The sequence below is a fragment of the Apostichopus japonicus genome, chromosome 17, assembly GCF_037975245.1.
Source record: "Apostichopus japonicus isolate 1M-3 chromosome 17, ASM3797524v1, whole genome shotgun sequence".
NCBI lineage: Eukaryota > Metazoa > Echinodermata > Holothuroidea > Aspidochirotida > Stichopodidae > Apostichopus > Apostichopus japonicus.
This window is the reverse complement of record NC_092577.1, coordinates 10,961,291-10,984,531: the sequence shown is the minus strand read 5'-3', so window position 1 is coordinate 10,984,531 and position 23,241 is coordinate 10,961,291. Positions and strand designations below refer to the sequence as shown.

At 35.7% G+C, this 23,241-nt stretch overlaps 1 protein-coding gene across 3 annotated transcripts in view; it reads right to left on the bottom strand.

Annotated features, from left to right (window-relative positions):
* Positions 1–23,241, bottom strand: part of LOC139985232 (uncharacterized) — a 50,301-nt gene that overhangs the window by 15,567 nt on the left and 11,493 nt on the right. Inside the window, exons 1-8 of one of the 3 annotated variants that reach the window (XM_071999496.1) lie at positions 20,220–20,548; positions 16,200–16,491; positions 15,104–15,268; positions 10,221–10,316; positions 8,408–8,611; positions 7,066–7,270; positions 5,262–5,448; positions 4,470–4,618 (exon numbers count right to left, since the gene is read on the bottom strand). In XM_071999496.1, the coding sequence (XP_071855597.1) occupies positions 4,470–4,618; positions 5,262–5,448; positions 7,066–7,270; positions 8,408–8,611; positions 10,221–10,316; positions 15,104–15,268; positions 16,200–16,491; positions 20,220–20,452 (1,531 nt within the window). In that variant the 5' untranslated portion in view covers positions 20,453–20,548. Of the gene's footprint in view, positions 1–4,469; positions 4,619–5,261; positions 5,449–7,065; positions 7,271–8,407; positions 8,612–10,220; positions 10,317–15,103; positions 15,269–16,199; positions 16,492–20,219; positions 20,549–23,241 lie in introns of those variants that run through there. The other 2 variants (XM_071999495.1, XM_071999497.1) reach the window with 2 other exon arrangements.

Below are 23,241 nucleotides of genomic sequence, written 5' to 3'. Positions count from 1 at the left end.
TCTTATATTTAATTCCTATTGATCTTTTACAACACAAAAATTTTTCTATTTTTACTTACACTTTTGTAGATCTGATGGTAATGATGCACCAAGTTATGTGTTTTTAGTTTATATTAATATCATATTTTTAGTGACTTGCTCCTATGCTCATTATAGATGTAAGAAGCGAGAGGTTTTTGGTTGTTTCAGACAGGGTGCATGCAGCAAATTCCTGACTTAATAAATTAAAATGGTATTTTGGTATTTATCATATTTATCTTCCTTATGAAGTCCAGAAAATCTGTACCGGCTTGGCATGTCTGCCAAGGCTCACAGGGTTAGAGAATAAATTTACCAAAGTGTATTTGGTTAAAGACAAGTTGTATAACAAATCATTATAATCCAAACACAATTATCACAGCATCACTTTAATAATACTACAGAGAGATAAAAATATGAAGAGAGAAAAAATACAAGTGATTGACCCACTCCACCTGGTCGTTTTCCTTGGAGTAGACATCAAAATACTTCAAATATTTAACCTCAAAACATTTTTCAAATATATATATATTGCAAAACAAGGCATCTTGATTTAACCTGAAAGTGCACAGTCAACTTAAACATCATTTATCTTCAACAATGGTGACAATATTGAAAACCAAAAATTAAAAATTGCAAATGAAAGACTAAAAAAAACGACTGTAAACGACTGTAAAGACTGTAAAATCCATATTACGGAATGACAGACTATACTAAAAATTAATAAAGTTATAGTCAAATGCACTTGCTTAAAAAGAATGAATTCAATTGTTTTTTATTTTGCTATATCTTGGTGTAAGAACAGTATAGGGAATAATCATTCCCATATTGACTGGTACTTGCAAGTGCAAAGATTTGAAGCGGTTTTTGTACGCAGTGCACAATTCCATACTGCGATATTTCACATGACAATGTTTAGAGCAGGGTTTCCCTAACTTTATCCCCCAACGAACCACCTGTGGAAGTCAGAGTTGTCTACGAACCAACTTTTCGAGACACGATCTGAGTCATTATTATACTATAATACGTATAACAGTGCTTTGTAAAAGATCAAGTTCATAGTTTAATATTGCAGAGTTTGTCGATAGGTACGACTTTTGTAAATTACTTACTTATATGATGTATCAGATTTTAGATCAACAAAAAGTACTCTAGTTTTGACTTTCAGAAACATCTCAAGAACCCCCTGGGATGGACTCACGCACCCCCTGGGGGTTCATGCACCCCAGTTAGGGAACCCCTGGTTAAGAGCCTTCAACACAACTACACAAGACTTGAACACTAAGCTACTGCCCGCTGTGTAGCTGTGAAGACAGATACCGGACATACAAACTCCTTGTCACATTCGATCAATCCACTCTTTTATTTCTATCTTTTGTAAAACTGAAAGCTAAAGTCCTGGGTATTAATGGTTATTAGTAAAACATTATTAACCACAACTGTGGTAAAACGTAGGAAAACCAAATGCAAAACGCATTGGATAGAGCGCGGCTTTATAGAATCAATGCATAAAGAAGTTAAGTATATTTTCAAAGTTATTGAGCAGTTAAATGAGCGTTCAACTCTTGAAACGATATATCAGCTAAGAACAGGCCCAGATGCATTTCCCATTGTTTTAATTCTGACTAATTAGGTTTTCTTTTCTTTTTTTGGCTTCTGTTTTCACTGTCAAGATATTGTGGTACTGTAAACATGTGAATGAAACCACCGACACTCTCTTCTCAACTTTTGAAGATTCTCTCAATGTAAGTTAGAAGTATATGATACCAATTATTCAAGAAAGAATTATTTGAAACTTGATAAAACAGCTGTTTACCAAAATACCAAATAACCCAAAACAATTTCAATATTTTTGGGCGAAGCAATTCTTACAAAGCAATACTGTTCTCTCAAAAACACTAACTGACAATTAAGCTTTCAAATTAATGCTTCCAGCTTGTAATGCTTTTTTTTTTACTTGACAAGTTATGCTTTCCATTTTTGTTATGCTTTCATTGTTAAGCAAGTCCTGTTGTCTTTAAATGCACATTGTAAAATACTCACTGTATTGTTGTTAAATTGCAATTGAAAACTGTGTTTTTCTTACAGCTGACAATTAAGCTTTCAAATTAATGCTTTCCATTTATTTATATTTTTATTTGCTATTATTTGCTATTTTTTTCTATGTTATGCTTTTATTTTAAAGCAAGTACTTTTGTCACTAAAATACACATTGTAAAATACTCACTGTATTGTTGTTAAAATTACAATTAAAAACCGTGTTTTTCTTACAGCTGACAATTAAGCTTTCAAATTAATGCTTTCCAATTTTTTTTTTTTTTCATGCTTTCATTGTTTAGCAAGTACTTTTGTCTTTAAAATAAAAAATTGTAAAATACTCACTATTATGTCGTTAAAATAGCAATTAGAAACTGCGTTTTTCTTACAACTGACAAATAAGCTTTCAAATCAATGCTTCCAGCTTTCAATGAATTTTTTACTTGACAAGTTTTGCTTACCATTTTTTATATGCTTTCATTGTTTAGCAACTCCTGTTGTCTTTAAATGCAAATTGTTAAATACTCTCTGTATTGTTGTTAAAATTGCAATTGAAAGTTGTGTTTTTCTTACAGCTGCCAATTAAGCTTTCAAATTAATGCTTTCCAATTTTTTTATTTTTTTATGCTTCCATTGTTTAGCAAGTACTTTTGTCTTTAAAATGCACATTGTAAAATACATACTGCATTGCCGTTAAAATTGCAATTAGCAACTGTGTTTTTCTTACAGCTTGCCAAAACAAAACTTAAACATACAAGCTTGATAAGTGTATAGAAACACAGTTATATCTCTAGAGTGTGAAAATAATTGCAAAGACTACTTTAAGGTGCAAAAGAGGCAAGAATTTTGACTAAATTAGGCAACATTAATTGCTCAATGTCCACTTAAGCCTGACAAAGAAAAACAGCTACTGCGACTGAAAGAGTAACTGATACTCTAGCTCAAAACAACCCAGGGACAAGCGTCAAATTTCAACTGGTTGAAAGTTGAAATATATTGTAAAAATGTTTTTCTTGGGCTTTTGTTTTTAAGTTTTATGTTTTCATAGTGCCAAATCATATTTAATTTAATTTTCCTCCTATTCATTCTTTAAAGTGTGTTTTTTACAAACGTGCACGGTACATCCTTTTTAGCAGCCCTAACAGAATCCAAGAGACATTCCATCAATTTATAATTACCAGGACTTTTTGAAACTAAAAACTAAAAAAAAAACTAAAAGAAACTAAAAAACTTCTGAAATGTTCTCATCTTCAGAGCCCAGAATAACCGATGCTTTCATCCTTTGACCACATCCTCCTTCACATCTGCATCACAAGAAGTGACTTTTTTCTCAACCTATCCATCCTCTCTTTATCCCTCCATCTGTACCACTTCTACGCTCCCTGACCCCCTGCGCCGGCGCTCGCTTCACCTATATCTACATCGCCATCTAAATCTTTGCGATTAGACCAATCGCTGATCCCCTAACAGCTAAATCGTGAGGTTCTAGATTTCGGGGGGAGAAGCGGACTCCCCGGTTCCTCTCACCCTACCCGAGGAGTTGATGCTCCTTCTATTTGACGATCTACCTTTGACTTTCTCATTAGTCTCCTCCTCATCACGACCATCTTCGACAATACCATCGCTGTCTAACCTGCTGCTAAACCCGTCATCCCCCGTGCCACTCCCGGACCTATCCTCCCCACCGAATTTGAACCCATACGCTGCGTCACTGTCAAAGTGTTGCAAATGACCTCTCCGGTCAGTGTTTCGGGAACTCGGGTCACTTTTGTTGCTCTCCGAGCGGCTACTATCATATTTACCCGAGCTCTTTCGGGTGCCCTGGCATTTTGGAGCTTCGTCTGTACCAGATTTTGACCTATCTGAATATGAACTGAAACTGGAACTTTTATAATTAAACTCTTCGTCACTCGTTCGACCGTTTATATTCATAGCGTGCATTTCTTCCGCCAAGATCTCATTCGCCGAATTGGACGATTTGGAACTCTTAGAGTGAACTTTACTTTCTGAATCTGTCGTAGAAACAGATCCTGCCCCCCTTGGACAGGCCCCGGGGTCAGGAACCTGTTTTCTAGAGACCTCTGTCCCACTGACCCCTGACACCCCTTTAGAGAGGTCACCCTCCACTTTTCGATCCCCCGGGTGACCTTCATCATCTGACAACTTAGGGGTCTTCCCCTCTGTACTATCAGATGTGCCAGGTGACCTTTGACCTTCACCCGACATCGCTGACGAATTTCTCCTTTTGCACCCTTCCCCTACGGGGGAGTCGCTGCTACAGTCGGTAATTGTAGCGAGAGATCTTAAACTCTCACTCGATATTGGCGACACCTTTGAAAAGTCAGTAGGACTGGGCTCACTATCCCCTGTGGGTGTGCTCGAGGGGCGGCCCTCAGACGACCTTTGAACCTCACCTTTGCTCTCTTCTTCGCCCGTTTCTTCCGTCTGGGTAGCGATCACCGTCATCTCCGGTTCTGGTTCCGGCGGCGGGTCGGGTTGGTCCGTCTGTGTTCCTCGGTACCTCTGTCTCTCTCGTCTGGCCAGCTCCGCCTCCACCATGCACCTGTGGAGGAGACATCGGACATAGGGAGTGTTAGCAACGCCGGTGCCTTTCAATCATAAGGTCCCGAGTTCGAGTCACTCCAAGATTAATGTATGTCGTCCAGTTACAGAGTTGTTGACAATCAACAATTCATAATCATGGACGTTAAAATATGAATCTAAGAGACTGACTTCGGTCAGCTTGCGGCTTTGATAAGCCAATGAGGCTTCTTTGCGAGTTCCTGCTTGCAGGAGGATCTAAAATACAATACATACATACATACAACAAAAACAAACCTTGTGATAGAGTATTCAAAGACACCTGTTTGAGAGTGAACTCTTATGTGGGAACAGAATGCAGACACCACCTTATCTTCATAATTGCAAGGCTAACTGATATCTTTCCTGATCACAAATATGGAAACACCCCCCAATCCCCCCCCCCCCAACAAAAACACCCAAAAAACACAGACAATTTGTCAATATGAAACTATATTAACACATACTTAATAGGATACCACACCACCCCAGGGGCCCTCTGCCACCCATAAGAAGTGGCATGCCCCTTACACCACCCCACCACCACACCCCCTCCTCCCAAAAGAAAGTGAATTATCCCTGCCTCTCTTAAAAGTTTAAAGAGTTTTTTTCTCCCCCCTGTTTACCTGTAGCAAGGGGATGCGCCCTCGACCCTGATGAACTTAAAATGACCTTTGGCCCCTCCCAGGAGACAGTGCGGGGTGTACTTGTATTCGCAGCAGGCGCTCAGACGAAGAGATTGCACTCGGTTCACAAAGAAGGTCACGCTGAACGGATAGCCGCGATGTCGACGAGATGTGAAAACAAGGTCAGCTGTTAAAAATATAAATCCAAAGATTATATTGATCACCTGTCTGGAAAATAACTTCAAACGGGGAGCGGTAAAACAAGGAAAATATCAAAAAGAGGAAAGACACCAAATTCTGTTGCTATGCATACTTATTTATCTAACTATATGGTACGTAGCACTCAGGAATCTATATAATTTATTCCGTATCGCATCATAAAATAAATCTGTAAAATGAGTAACTTTGCTTTACGAGTGCAAAGTTAATAATATAGCAATTTATGTACAAAGAAATCATTTAAGTATTTCTAAGAGACTTCAATACTGCTATAAGAGCATTTGAACGATAAATTACTCTCAGTAGATGTACACAGTATCCTGTACGCAAATACATGTATGGAGAGAAACAGAAGTCAATCTAGTTACACAAGGAATCCTGTACACAAGGAATCCTGTACACAAGGAATCCTACACCAAAACCTTATTGAGCTACGATCCAGTCCGAAATTCAAGCCAATCCTTACCTAACGATTTCTTTTGCATGGATCACTGAGTAGAAGCCACACTAACTTGTGTACGGTGTGATTGAAATACCACACTCTGGTTAATAGGACACATGGGATTTCAATAAACAATAATGGCTTTCTTAAGAGAGTGTAGCTTAGAACTGTTAGGTTGCACAAGTGAAGAGCGTTTCCCAATTGGGTTTTATGTGAGCAGGGCGGGCGCCTGTTTTGATACTTTGAAGAAACTTATGTTGAGGGGTTGACTCAACACCCTATCCACCTTAAAATATTAGCCAATACAAAGAAATTGTGGTACCTAAGTCTGCAAGAAAATACTAGAAAGTTAACTTTTGAAATAGTCTGTATGAAAATTCACCAGTTCTGCCTGTTTGATAGAAGAATGATACAACTTTAAAGCAGCTCTCCAAACTAGTCAGTTATTCACAGAAATTATTGTGGAAATTATTGCGGAAATCATTTTAGTTCCTTAATATTTTTTTGTTCAATGTAACCTTAAAGGAGCATTCCAGTGACAAACTCAGCATACTTTTTTTAGCCTCCATATCTTCAAACCGGGAATATAGAGATGATGCATTAGGTACTAGCAGTGACATTTTTTTCTAGACTAATATTTTGTCCAACATTAACAACCCAGTAATTTTAAATGTTTTTCTCGAATACACTGTTTTATTGGTAGTGAAATATGTCCATAAGCAACAACAAACTCCACACAAAACGTTGAACTATAATGCACTCCAATAACATAACATTCTATCCCGTTTCCGCTTGATTCAACAAAATTAGCCAGAAATGTTTCAAAAACTGAATGGAAAGAGGAAATAAACTATCAAACTAACTAGTTTTTGGGGGTTTTTTAATCGGGTGTAAAGTCTTACTAAAGTATGATCAAATGTGACAGTAAACCAGAAAGGATGTGTTTAAATGATAAAAATCATAATAATAATACAGCGTTACAAAGCGTTTAAATGCTACGGTTGCTATCCCAAAAGAACTACACAGAGTTATAGTGCAGTGGCTGTGTGTGGACAGGTAAGAGACAAAAATTCTCTACCACTTCCCTCACCCCTCACGCCCCCCCCCCAAAAAACATAACAAAAAAGAGGTTACAAAACTTACTTCCAGGCTCTGCCATTCCTTCAAACACTATCAAGTTCTCTCCACCGCAGTGCTGTTGGTATACCATTATTTCGTCTCGTAAATCTTCCCGCTCGTATTGTAATTTCAGACTGCTGCCACGGTAACGGACGGTCACATCGCAATTCGTCTGCAGCTGGCCGGCGTGCGGGAAAGCCGGTTCCTTGCGATGAAGAGTCAGAGAGCCCTATGAGAGACACGAAGGTGAAAACTTTGAGGACATGTAAAAGATCAAACGGGATATACATACAAATATATATATATATCATATATATATATATATATATAGATATAAATAATAATGTACACTCGTACAAAGTTTGCGCTATTACTCGAGTTTCATGCTTCTTCGCAATCGTCAGATAGCTATCTGACGATTGCGAAGAAGCATGAAACTCGAGTAATAGCGCAAACTTTGTACGAGTGTACATTATTATTTATATCTATCCAGCTCTATACCCAGGTATATTGAGCACTCTTCACCTGGAATTAATGTCACCTATATTATATATATATATATATATATATATATATAAATATTTATATATATATATATATATATATATATATAAATATTTATATATATATATATATATATACATATATATATATATATATATATATATATATATATATATATACATATATGTATATATATAGGGAAGCAGGTAAACAAGAGATGCTAATTATCAGTAAACCACCTTCAGCACTGACCAAAGAGCTACTGACACACTTGACTTTCAGATTGAATAATTAATCAACAGACTGTGCTAACGTAACAGTGAGTCTGCAAGCCAACAAGTGACTGGCAGATTCCCTCAACCTGCCAAAGTAAAGATTTGTTTGGTCTTGTTTTTTCATTTATCATTTATTTATTTGCAGTATAAATATAAATATTTATAAATATGAGTGAGTACATAATAAGAAAATATTATTTTAAAATGTTAGTGTAAAAAAAAAAAAAAGTTTATACAAAACGTACAAGTGCAGCTGTCTACAATAAATTATCCAGATTACCATTTTGTAAATAAATATCAGCACGATAAATAAAACTATTTCTATACACATTAATTCTGAATTTTGGTGTTATTGCTTTGTTTCTCAAATTATAGCTAGTAGTTTCTCGAAGTAGAGAGTTAAGTTCGGTATGCAAAGAATGTCTGTCATTTCTCTGTATGCAATTTACACTTCTAATGAACTCATTTTTAGCAGCATTGTTTACAGTACTCATAAGAAAGTTAAAATCTATATTAAAAACAGCCAATTGTTTATGACATGTTATCTTCCAAGATTTCGGCCCGACACGACCCGACCCGACGCATACCTTGTGAGATTTCGGTCTCAGTTTCTTGCCATCTTTATTAATCACCGTCTTGCTCTTCTGGGGTCTCGGGCGGGACCTCTTTGACTTGACGTGAGCTGTTGGAGGGTGAGGTTCGAAGGATTGGTTGACCTTGTAGGGGGCAAGTCCTTCTCTGTCTTCTGGTCTCATGTGGATTGAGACATTGTTCATTATTTTGGGGTCGAGCTTCAGAAAAGAAATTAACGGTGGGGGGGGGGGAGAAAAAATCAATGTATTAATGTAATAGAGACATCACTCCCATAAAATGTTGTTTAAAATTATTCCATGCGATGTTATACTTTCGTTGTATACATATTTTTATATATTTTACAAAAGTCTGTGTGAACCATCAACTACCAGGCACTGAATTCAGAGGGGGTGCTGGGGGTCCACCTTCCTTCCCCACCCCCTTGCACCCTCACAAAGAAAGAGTAGCTATTAACACAACCTTGTGTGCAACCTTAATTATACAACAAATTTATAGTCTAAATATACCTTCAGAATGCTTTATTTCACTTCTCAATTTGCAACTACAGTAAATATATACATTTTTAATATTAAATGGACTATTCCAGCATTATGGCTATATTTTCCACACTTTTTTTTTTTTTTTTTTTGACAAAACCAGAAAATTGAGTTTGGGTCTAATAATATGATGCAATATTTTGCCAACTATTACCTACATTCAACCTTGAATGAAAAGCCGAACCTAATATTTCCATCTCTTCATCACATTATTTGAACAAGGAAATTTGATTATACGACGAACATAACTGAGTATTGATCAGTACATGTGTGACGAAACAACCTAGTGAACAACATCGCAGGTTGTTGTACAGATGAAGTGATTCAATTGTAGTCTTTATATCTTAACAGCAAAACAAGCGTACTGTACTAAGCTGGAAGTTGGATCCATGTGCTTTGTTTTGCATGATCTTTGCTTTATATATAAATATATATTTTTGTACATTTTTAACTCTCAGCCTTTGATATCCCTTTAATCACAGTGCTCTGTGTGAAACCTTAGAAGTACTTCCTAGCAACCAGACATGTTCAACAGACTGGTAACTAACATCAATCACAAGAAAACAATAACAGCCTATTGTTTGCAAATTAGATTACGCCTATTGTTCACCTACTGTGTGAAAGGGATGCAGGCTTTTAATCAAAACGTTGATGTTTTCAAAAAGGAAAATTTGAACAGTGTAAAGCAATGTACAAACCATGCGTAACAACGTAACTAAATGTCAATGCACAAATTTGAAAAGTGACCACATGAACCACAAGGTTGGATATTAACGAGCCACAAGCTTGTACCTGTCTACTAAATACCTTTAAAGACTAGTAAAGCAGAGACATAAAACCAGGGCTACCCAAAAGGCCTTCCGAAATGGAGAGGATGCATGTTAATGTGACACACACTAAAAGGTGAACAACACAGGTCCTTCAAAGGACGACCAGGAATGAACATTTGTACAGATCACAAAGTCCACATTTAGAAAACTTAATGATAACAATTATAAAAATAATAATAGTAATAACAATAATAATAACAATAACAATAAAAATAAATATAGCAGTAGTCATAACAACAATGATAATAATACCCTGTAATAATAAATATCATAATAATTATAAAAATAATAATAATAAATGATAATGATAATAATAATATAGTGCTTCACATAAAAGGATATCTCAAAAGCAGTTTACAGAGTTTCTACAAACAGCACTTTTTGTAAGTAATGTTAAAATTATTACAAAATTTGTACTGGTTTTATTGAAATTTACTCACCTCCCTAAGATTATGCGAATCAATTTCCTCGCTGGTATTGGATCGCCGTCTCTCCCTGTGTATAGGAAAGCCATCTTCATCAACATAAACTGTATTCTAAAATATGAAAGAACGACACAAAAGTTCTAATTAACACTGATTATTAAACTGGGATGGATTGTCTGAGTGAACTGAACAAGTAATTACTAAATTTGGGATTGTAATAAGAAATACATTAAGAAAAAAAATTAAAATCTCAAATTGATTTCTAAAAATAGAAGGAAGAAACGAAGGGAGGCAAACTAAAAGCAGTACAGTTTGAAAAATGAAATATAATTATAAATGGGCTGTTCTACACAATAAATTGTTATTGGACTTAATCAAGTTTGCATTTTTGCAGTTTTTAATTACTTTTTTTAAATTTTTTAACGGATAACAACCTTTTTACCGCAAAAGACATACTGTATACTGTTCATCAGTTTAACAGTTGATAAGGAACGTAGTAGCATCACCCTTACTTTAATAAGGAGAACTGACGAGAATAGTTTGCATTTTAGTAACAACAAGTATTAACAGTTTCTTAATTAATAGAACATGAGAACCGATACTGATTTAAAACTGGGCAAATTTAAGTCCATAAATGTTCAAAAATATAACCAACAAAAACTTATCACTTCTTTGACAAGATCAAAATTACCACCAACGTTTTGGGCAATATCTAAATTACAGTACCATGTAGAGAAGTTGTCATATCATAAATAATGACAGATAACTCAATAAAAATGATGAATATTAATATAAAAATTGCATAGAATGGTGTTATTTTCACTGAGCTTTTAGTAAGGGCAGTAAGCTGGGAAAGATCGAAGTGAAAATTTGGCAAACACACATTGAGACTTAAATTAACCCATTTTCAATTTTTTTTCAAAAAACAAACAATTCAAATCTTTTTTCCCCAAAATCTAATCATTTCAGACAATCAAATGTCTTACCTGAGGAAATATGATTGCTCTCACAGGCAGCACCACTGTCAATATATCCCAAAATAATTGGTCATAAATGACATTTTTTTTTAAAGGCCTTTTTAGGTATAATGGCATGTAGTAATATGGATGCACTTTAGTTAAATGCCATTACTTCAACAGGAGGCAGTTATATAAATATCTTAGCGACCCTCTGACAGAATAAGAGACGGATATAGTTCATCTCTAGGCTACAACTGTCAGACACTAAGTGTATATGAATAAATATTTAAAAAGCCTTGCTCATGCAGTAATTGAGCTTAATGGATATGGGAAGGTACTTAACCACTCTTGTGGCATATAAGAACATGTTTTGATCAGCAGCGATATGTCGAAAGGATGATAATAATCAAGCCACATGCTATGTTTAAAATGATGACTTCTATGCACATACTTTAAACAGTAGTCTGTGACTACATTGATGGATAAGAATGTTGTTCTATTATTAGGTACTGGACTCAGTAAAAATACTGTGTCTCTCAAACTGTAGATACTGGCCTCGGAGGTACCTATCAGTATAAATACTGTGTTAACATTTAACACTAGGCTCTGCTACATTGATGGGCAAGAATGTTCTATTATTAGGTACTGGACTCTGCTGTTGGTACAATACTGTGCTTTGTTATGTAGAGACTGGACTCTGATGTACATATCAGTATAAATACTGTGTTGGAATTTAACACTAGTCTCTGCTATATTGATCGGTAAGAATGTTGTTCTATTATAAGGTACTGGACTTTGCTGTCGGTACAATACTGTGCTTTGTAATGTAGATACTGGCCTCGGAGGTACCTATCAGTATAAATACTGTGTTAACATTTAACACTAGGCTCTGCTACATTGATGGGTAAGAATGTTCTATTATTAGGTACTGGACTTTGCTAACGGTACAATACTGTCTTTTGTAATGTAGAGACTGGACTCGGAGATACCTATCAATATGAATATTGTGTTAACATTTAACACTAGGCTATTCTCTATTGATCTGTAAGAATGTTGTTCTATTATTAGGTACTGGACTCAGTAAAAATACTGTGTCTCTCGTAATGTAGAGACTTGACTCTGATGTACCTATTAGTAAGAATACTGTGTTAACATTAACACTAGGCTCTGCTATATTGATCAGTATGAAAGTTCTTTTATTAGATACTGGACTCAGTAAAATAGTGTGTCTCTCGTAATGTAGATACTGGACTCTAATGTACCGATTAGTATAAATACTGTGTTAGAATTTAACAACTAGGCTCTGCTATATTGATCGGTAAGAATGTTCTATTATTAGGTACTGGACTCTGCTGTCGGTAAAATACTCCTGCTTTGTAATGTAGATACTGGACTCGGAGATACCTATCAATAAGAATACTGTGTTAGAATTTAGCACTAGGCTCCGCTACATTTATCAGTAAGAATGTTCTATTATTAGGTACTGGACTCTGCTGTTGGTAAAATACTGTGCTTTGTAATGTAGATACTAGACTCGGAGGTACCTATCAATATGAATACTGTGTTAACATTTAACACTAGGCTCTGCTACATTGATCGGTAAGAATGTTCTATTATTAGGTACTGGACTCTGCTGTTGGTACAATACTGTGCTTTGTAATGTAGATACTGGACTCGGAGGTACCTATCAATATGAATACTGTGTTAACATTTAACACTAGGCTCTGCTACATTGATCGGTAAGAATGTTCTATTATTAGGTACTGGACTCTGCTGTTGGTACAATACTGTGCTTTGTAATGTAGATACTGGACTCGGAGGTACCTATCAATATGAATACTGTGTTAACATTTAACGCTAGGCTCTGCTACATTGATCGGTAAGAATGTTCTATTATTAGGTACTGGACTCTGCTGTCGGTACAATACCGTACTTCGTAATGTAGACACTGGACTCTGAGATACCTATCAGTAAGAATACTGTGTTAGAATTAAACATTCAAGGGTTATGCAGTTTTGATCGGTAAGAGTGTTGTTCTATTGTCCTGGTCCAGGTACTGGACTCGGTACAAATACTGTGCTTCTGCAGATACTGTGTTCTGCAGATACTGGACTCTGAGATACCATTGATCAGTATGACTGCTATTTATAACGGCTGACTAAGTACCTTTGTCTCTGGAACCAAATGTTTGAAGAACTAACGGAAGATAAGTGCGTTTAGCTACTGTAAGGCCATCAATAAAATAAATACATTACTGTATGAATTAACTGTGTAGTTATAGAGATCTGTACCAATGTTGTGTTTTTTACAAAATATTTTACAAACACATTTTGAAAAAGGAAAACAGCTATTAAACCACTCCTTATCTATGAACAGTGAGTTTAACTGTCTGTATGGACAACAACATGGCCTGATATTTCATTTTAACAGTTTAGAAAAACTTTAAACTTGGAGAATCTTCTTCACTGAAGTGAACATCAGGTCATCCCACTTTCACAACAAGCCTGAGCAAAAGTAAGCACAAAGTGACTCACAAATTATATGTTTATCTTTTCACGATTCCTAATAGGATAGATAGCTGTACTATCAATCAGTATAAACAGCTAACTGAAATTAACGGTAGTTAAAATAAGCCATTTTGAAGGACACTACATCAAAAAATTTGCCTTTTTGGGAAAATTTAGTTGCAATTTAAGTAGAAATGGTTAATGATACACTGAAGATGTCTCTGAAAATGGAAAATGACATTTTAAAATTTCTACTCCCTAATGAGGGATACTGTACACAAGTCACAGATACCACATACCACACTGAGCAGCCGTGACGAATATTCCAAAATATCGCTAATAAAAATCACTGCTAGCGTTACTAAGGTAACCATGGAATGAGACCCCCGTACAGATTTTTACGATGGTTTCATTTGGCTGCGTGGAGCTACATTTCCACACCCCCCCCCCCTAAACTTGTCGTCACATGTAGAGTCGCTTTCAATTTTCATGAATCAAGCAATAAACACATACATACATCATTCGGAAATGTTTAGATTAGCTTTCTCGTATCAACTTACTCGCTAAGTTGCTGATCAATCATGGTTTAATTTACATCTTAGACTCAGTCTGTCTGCAATCATATTCCCATTACGCTACTTAAGAGGATTGTTCAGATTTCAAACTCATTTTTTGACACATGTATGAAAAAGGAGATATTTAACTATCTCTAATATACTGTAAATGGTGAAATTTACAAATGAAATTTCCTAATTCTCGATTTGCAAACTGTATGTTCAAGATTCCTAATTTCTTTACCGATGGTGAACTTAAAGCAAACAAGTACATGACATCGCAAACTTGCATTGTGCCTTCTAGGACAGTTTGTTTCAGTGGTGGTCACCTAATTTGATTTCTGTCATCAGTGGTTATCGTGAGTGAAGCAGTTAAAGGTAGCTGTTTGCATAACAATGTGTGGTGGATGGGTTTTCAGAGGAGGGATTGTTAGGCTTTTGGTGGGTGCAGGGAGGAAAGGCAAGTTCTGGCTTAGAACTTTAAATTACTGAAATTTCTGGTATTTATAGCTAACGAATGGCAGATCATTTAACATTATGGCCAACTTTCTAAAGACACAAAGTATGTTCTACTATTTTAGTAAAACTGCATATACAGTGGCTCTCTAGAAACAATTTAGCCCACTATAAATTGGGCCACGATCCCAAATTTCTGCCCATTAACTCTAAGGATAAACCCCAAGAAATATTTTATAATTTGTTGAAGTTATGTTACCTCTTCTTGATAACTATCAGTAACAGACTTGCAGTGAATTTGTTAGGTTTGAATTTGGTACAAATTCTAAAGATTTGTCTAGAGAAATGACACAAATTACAAACTACCACGTTAGCATGGACATGTAAATTACCCTAGCAACCCCCATGGCTAATTAATTTACCTGTCTGTCAGATGATGTCTTATTGGTGGGTGCTGTCAAAGGCCTCTGGTTGGAGCCAAGTCTACTCCTCCGTCGTTGGGCTTGAGCAGAGTGAGGGCGCCCTTGAGGTGCTCTGGGGGAAAGGAAAGGTGTAATGTCCTCATCACCTTTCCTGGCTCTTTCGAACTGAAACCAAAAAGGATAGTAAGAAGTGTGATTTAAAGTGTCCAAAACACTGTATATATATATATATATATATGTAACCTTTGAGTATAAATATGCACCAGTTGTATGTTCATACTTATGGTGAATTATGTAAATTTATGTAAATTTGCCTAAAAGTTCATAATGTCGAATTAACGGATTACACATATTTTGCGAGTCATTGTGCTCTGCTTATGATTTGAGGCTCCTATAAAATTGCTTTTTAGAATTAAATCATAATTTTAAAAATATATGCACAACAGAAGCAGTAATTACCACCAAAACAGAATGAAGGGGTTAACATTTAACTCTCCCCACCCCATTCCCACTTTTGTTTTTGCTTTCCTTTTTCCATTTCTTGACATCATATTTGTACAGTGCCTTTTGTTAAATCCCTTTACATTTCACAGAAATTCTCAGGGCCAGTTTCAGAGCACTTGGCAACTTTTGTCTTTCTTCTGATAAAGAACAGAAATCAGTGAAAATCAGTAACAAACGATAAACGTCGGGAGGGAATGAAGCAAGTGTCTTCCAAATTATCTCTTTTTTCTTTTCTTCTTTTTTTTCTTCTTTTAATTCCTTTTTTTTTCCCTTTTTTTTTCTTTTTTTTGGAGCAAAGTTTGTAACATAATTCAACAAAGACTCAGTACTTGCACAGATTATTTCATCATGAACCAAATCCAAACAAAACGACTCCTTTCAAACTTACTGTACCCATGCAATATTGATTGACATATTCCAAAACTGTTAACGACTAAGCTCCTAAGTGTGGAATTTGGTGGCCGTTTCAGCACTGTGAGCAATGGCTATGTCACTATCTAGATCTCTCTGCCTCTTATGGCAAAGTTTGCTAACTATAATTGATAACTTGTACAGTGGTCCTGACTTCCTACAAATGTGACATGTACAGTACCCGAACTCTTTGGACGAGCTTCACTTTAGCGATTTCTTCCAGCTTCCTCTTGATGGATGCCTGTCGGTGCCTTTCCATATCTAAGGCCTTGTGGACTATCGCCTGCGCCATGAGGTCCCTCACGTGACCCTGGTGTTCCTTCCGGGCCATCGTGAGCCGGTAGGAGGACTCGGTGACGATCTCACCCCTTCGGTTGATGAGGCCGGACTTGCGAAGGTGTCGTCGCATTCTGTTGTTGTTGAAATAGCCCACCAGGTTCTTGTCCTGTAGGCTATTATAAGCGGCCATCGGGCTAGAAATAAAAGGCCAAATTGAAAATATGTTAGTCAATTCTGGACACATCTAGCAAGCTTTCTTCAGGGAAGAAATACACAGTACGATCCTCTTATCTAATATATGAAAGAGACATCCATTATTGAGAAATATACATTTCATATGAATTTTATTTCAATTTTATATGAATTTTACATTCAGCAGGAATTGTTTAACTGTTTTCGAAATATTGCTTACTTTACACGGTTGTTCCACATGGAGTTGATAAACGGTAAACCTACTAAAGGTTCTGTTTAAATGACATTACTGGATCATTCAAACTCATTATGCACCCCTTTCACATTACTTACACGATATGGCCAATTCACATACCGTACATTAATTATCCTACATGTGATTTTTCACAGTACTCACACGATGTGGCCAATTCACATACCGTACATTAATTATCCTACATGTGATTTTTCACAGTACCTACACGATGTGGCCAATTCACATACTTTACATTAATTACCCTGGTACTGTACTGTATGTGGGTTCTTTTCACTTACTATATATTACTGTATGTGCCCGACTAAAATGCACATATAACATGAATTATTATTAACTGTTCCATATATGTGGTATAAATCGGTTTTTTTTTTTTTTTTTTTCTTTTTTTTTTACTGTACATATTGAGTGCGGACAGTGTTTCATACACACCTGTACATGGCTAAACATGTACGTAATCTGAGCTTGTAAGAACATCTGTAAAGTATTCTCATATCAATCGTTGTAACAATTTCACAATATTATTTTTATATTACATGACAACTATTAACAATTAATTAAGTCACTTTAATGGTGTCAAAATAATTTTTTTCCATATTCAGTCCCCTATCTGAACGTTTCAAGAAATGAAAGTCTACTGTATATGAAACATGTAAACAAAAATCCATTTGTGATTCAATCCTCACCAATTTGTTGATCAGAAAGTTTCATATATTATTAAACCTGTATGTTAATTACCAACACTAGCAATTGTCACCTATTTTCTTTTTTTTCTTCCTTGTTTTAAACTATTTCTTGATAATTTAAAAGTTGTTATTCACTGATCAAAATAACCACTAGTATCATTATTGTAATTTTATTCTTGAATGATTTTTATAAAAATGTTATTATCAAGCTCAACTCTACGAGATGCTTTAAATCAAATGAAGGTACGGCATCTTATTTTCCTAGGAATTAAAATACAGCAGCTGTTTGCATTAGCAGCGCTAATAATGAGCATGTTATCAATAAATTAAATGCGCTTGAAGAGTATGTTAATGGTCAATACTAGCAATTGTCACCTATTTTCTTTTTTCTTCATTTTTGAACTATTTGTTGATAATTTAAAAGTTGTAATTCACTGATCAAAATAACCACTTGTTTCATTATAGTGATTTTATTCTTGAATGATTTTTATCTATGTTTTTATCAAGCTCAACTCTACGAGATAACTTTAAATCAAATGAAGGTACGGCAAAACTTATTTTCCTCGGAATTAAAATGCAGCAGCTGTTTGCATCAGCAGCGCTAATAACGAGCATGTTATCAATAAATTAAATGCGCTTGAAGAGAACCGGATCTTGTGAGCGAAGCTTGTTGCAGGTTACGAGCAGAAGGAGCCACGGGTGTGTGATTGTCCGATCTCGAGGAAAAAACGATGTACGTAGTACATGTCGCAAACAAATTAGCTTCAAACTACTGTATCACCTGCACAGTACACAATACATATGACCTAATGTAAAGCCTAGCCTACTTTGCATACAAGAATTGGGAGAAAAGTACAATATGTCCTTGTTATAAAAATATTGTACTGAATGTGATATGTACTACTGTACAGTAGCTAACTATCTGTGGTTGCAATGTTTAAGTAAAACAAACTTATGAAGAGAAAATTCAACAGTTCACAGAGAATATGGACTCTTAATACTGTATATACAAATGCTTATACATGTAAAGACATGAAATTTAACATAGAAACTTTGCAAACACTGTAGTGTAAACCTACAAAACACATGAAACAGCAAACACCCACACACACACACTTTAAACTGTTCTTGCAATGTTTAAGACAAGAAAGAGAAAATTCAGCAGTTCAAACAGAACATGAAGTTGAACTCTAAATATAAAGCATCTATGTATGTTAAGACATGAAATTTAACATAGAAACTTTGCAAACACTGTAGTGTAAACCTACAAAACACATGAAACAACAAACACCCACACACACACTTTAAACTGTTCTTGCAATGTTTAAGACAAGAAAGAGAAAATTCAGCAGTTCAAACAGAACATGAAGTTGAACTCTAAATATAAAGCATCTATGTATGTTAAGACATGAAATTTAACATAGAAACTTTGCAAAAACTGTAGTGTAAACCTACAAAACACACGAAAGAGCAAACACCCACACACACACTTAAAACTGTTCTTGCAATGTTTAAGACAAGAAAGAGAAAATTCAGCAGTTCAAACAGAACATGAAGTTGAACTCTAAATATAAAGCATCTATGTATGTTAAGACATGAAATTTAACATAGAAACTTTGCAAACACTGTAGTGTAAACCTACAAAACACACGAAAGAGCAAACACCCACACACACACTTTAAACTGTTCTTGCAATGGTTTAAGACAAGAAAGAGAAAATTCAGCAGTTTTCAAACAGAATATGAAGTTGAACTCTAAATATAAAGCATCTATGTTTGTTAAGTCATGAAATTTAACATAGAAACTTTTCCAAGGCTCTAAACCTACAAAACACACGAAACAACATGTAAAGTACACACACATTCTATATACGATACATGACATTATATAAGGTTCACACTGTAATTTAACTGATTTATCAACAGTACATGACTCTTTCATATATGTAACCAGGAGCTCCAAGATGCGTACAGGCTTCTAGTGCTACCACCTTTATCTACTGTAATGGGAGACCATACTGTAGTCCTGGCTGGTGTATTCAGTAACCCCTTCCAAGGGCAGTAAGACTTCTTTCCTTAAATACAGTTTTATGTATCTGGCTTTAACATTAACTATCTGTGTATTACTATATTTACAGAAGAGCCCCTGGCTGCTTCACAGTTGTCAACAACTCTTTCAAACGCTCTATCAAACCTTACCTGTTAAAGGACTGAACTTTCGTTCTTAAGCGCTCTGTAATTTTTCTGCATAAGGTGCTATATAAATCTACTCCTTCAACAACTTTTACGAAGGTTCTCTCAAATCTTACTTGTTAAAGGACTGAAGTTATTATTACTATATTTTTACAATACATTTTTCAAACCTGTCAGTATATCATACACATATATGTCAACAGTACATTAATGCAATAATGCATCATGCTTAACATGTCTGTCCACAGATATAACCTACAGTACGTACCAATTTTTGTAAAATATTATTAAACTATTCTTTTTCATTCTTTAAACATACAGTACCCTAGTGAATTTTCTTGAGTCTGTTAAGTCTGTTCCCAATGTTACTGTACGCTTCTAATAATAAATGAGACTTAAATAGTGCCAAATCAGTAGACAAAAGTCACTGCTCAAGGCGCTTTACAAAGAAAGCAAACAATACGACCTTCCACTACCAACACTCACAGATAACTTGTAATTATTCCATTTCACCCCATTGTCAGTACAAGCGCACATACTGTACAGTATCTACCGAACCAACTAACCAACTATCTTAAACTTCAAACATAAATCATCACCTGTTGCCGATACCATTTGAGGTGCTACGTCCGTCATTCCAGTTAAATTCCCTCCACACTAAATTGAAATTAATCTTCAATAATTCCTCCTCCACGACCAGCTGCTTCTCGATGGCTCTTCCCTGCCTCCGAACTTTCGCCACGCAGCAATGACAGGGCTTCTGGCTGAACGTACCAACCGGAATTTGCTCCGATGGTAATATTTCAGACGTTCTTAAACGAGTGGGATCCATCGTGGAAGTGTTTTTATTAACCGCGCATCTTGCACTCGTCTCGTTTCCTCACTAACGCCGGCTTTGATTTGTAGCATGCTTTATACCAAACAGTCGACGTCGCAGAGCGGCGAAAAAAAAACCAGCACGACCTCGGCAGTAATTACAGGAATATTTAAACGACAAACGAGAAACTAACAAAAGAAAACCTTACAGTGAGCCTTGCTTGTCTTTTGTTTTCCTTTCCTGATTTCCATATTCCGGTATTTTATTACGTACAAGTCGTTAGTTAGATAATGCTAACGGTGTTATGTCTGTCTCTCTCACTAGGACAAGAATATTTCACTGTATCCACGATGCAGTCATCTAGACACAAATCCATGCATCGCTCACATGATCTGGAAGACCTTGTTTCTTCGTCTCTCGCAAACAACAACGTAGGGATAATTTCTGCCGAGTGCTGTCAAATGTAACCTAATTTCTATTTACGCTCCCAATCAAACCTCTGAGATGGAATTCTTTTTGCCAGTAAACTGGTTTTTTAGCTTCTTTTTTTGGTGGGGGTTTAGGAATTAAAGTACGGATGTTTATGCCAATAGCTTTTGTGATGTAGAAGTTCATGTACTGGAATTCTCTGCTGTTTTTCACTAAAGTGTCATTATGATTTTGCGAACCATAGAGAAAAAAAATAGAGTGAATCCCTACCATTGTCAAGAAGCCTTTGTCTGCCACCATGAATATTAATGAGGTCGTTTTCAAAATTAGGAAAATACTGTTCTAAGCATGATATTATTATTATGTACTGTAAATAGCCATTTCCACTTAAAATCATAGATCTGTATTGTATCGTAAAGCCTGCCAAGTTGTTAACTGTAATACAACCTCAAGTGGATCAGAAATGGACTTAAAATACAAGTTCAGGAAATATGTTTCATTTTGCATTGTCCTGATCTTGTAGATAAATATGTTATTGGGGACTATACTCACAAACTTAAAATATTGATTTCGATGTAGGGAATGCAGCTACTGTCAAGTCCAAAACAACAAACAAAAAAAGGGAACAATTGATGCATCATTCCAATAAAATCATATAATGTGTAACGTAAAATGTACAAATCCACAGTAAACTAAACCAGGGCCTGCTGAAGTAAGTTGAAAGAAGTCGCTCTCAGTACGGAGACAGGTACCTTACTACACTGTACAATCATACCTCGCTTTCTTCTCTTTTTCAGAATATTTGTCTGAATTTGTAAAACCACAAAATTGGCCGACTTGAGAAAAACAAAAATCAAGCCTCCTACTGTACACTGTAGGTCTCAAAAGTCACTGAAAACGGGAGCAAATTCAATTTGAAGATTTCCGAACCCAAAATTTGAAGAAAAGAAGAGAAAACAAAATGTCTTTCTTTTCCACAAAATTTCTTCTGACTACAAGACTATATGTAGTACTAAACTGAAACCTTTCCTCACGTACAAAAACCATTACACCTACACAGATTTCTCTAGAGCTGCTTTGGACAGAAAACTTCACAACTGAAGATAGATGACGGCTTTGCAACTGTCGATAATTAGCAATTTTCCTTGTTCTTTTTTTTTTGCTTTGGTCCCTGTGAGGTTTTATATCAAGAAATTAATTCACTACGGATAAGAGGGATGGTAATTTCCTCCATAGAGTCGGCACGCTAAGGCTTCTAACTATAAAACACCTCCGTGAGTGTTCTCCTCTCCCGTGCAGACTTATCTAGTTGCCATGGCAATGTATCTTTACCGAACTCATTACATATATAGTCTGCTAGAAGGACCATTCCCTCGAAATACAAAGAAAGGTAACTTTAAAAGCCTTTTGAGATAAAAAGATATAATTTACATTCTAATCTACCAGTTCATCTGAATGGTGAATATCAATGTGTTTTCTTAACCCAAGAAAAGTCTTGCTTCCTCTGTAAATGTCTGAGAGAGAAATGTCTGAAATAATAGACAACAACATCGTTGCGCAAAATTTACATTATATAAGGCACTGTTTACACTGTACAGCCTCTCAGAAGCAAGGTCCCTGCTGATCTGTTTGAAAATTAATTTCTTCAACTTGCCGGTTACAAAATAGTTTAAAAAGCTCTTAGATGGATTATATGCACTGTCATGAATATTAACAAACAAAATCCATATTTGTGTTCTCATACATGATGATGGTAAGTTTTGCATCATTCAAGTTCACTACTTATTGAGCCTTCAGACATTTTGTAAGAAAACGTCCTCGCAAGTGACACGTTCATAATATTCATAACTATGACAGCTTCTCCTTTTTGAGAGTGTAAAATGCCACAGGTCGTTACAAGGAAATTGCAAATAAATAACCGTCGAAGGATCTAAAACGTTAGAACATAGAGCTCCAGGTAAACTTCTGCCTCTTGTAAACTTTGATGAGAAGTGACAATTGATCTGGATATCCGCCGCGAGATCTGTCATCGTCGAGATTCTGCGTGATACACCGACCGATACTGAACTTGGCTAAAAAATTATGTTTTCTAGGCCTTCACTGGTCAGATGTTCTACATATAACACATTCACTGCAGTGAAACTCATGAGTTTGTTATAAATACCAAATTAAAAAGCTAAAATTATTCATATTCCTTTTGCTCGTATCGCCTGGCCTCAAACAAAATTTGGTCTGTATATAGACTATACGTAAATTGGTTTCCATGGTGATTAATCAGCTCTTGGTTATATCTTTTTAAAACTAAACAAAGTTAAAGTACAATTAAATTACTTTAATAGGAAACTGACTGATAAATTATAAACAAACAAATATTT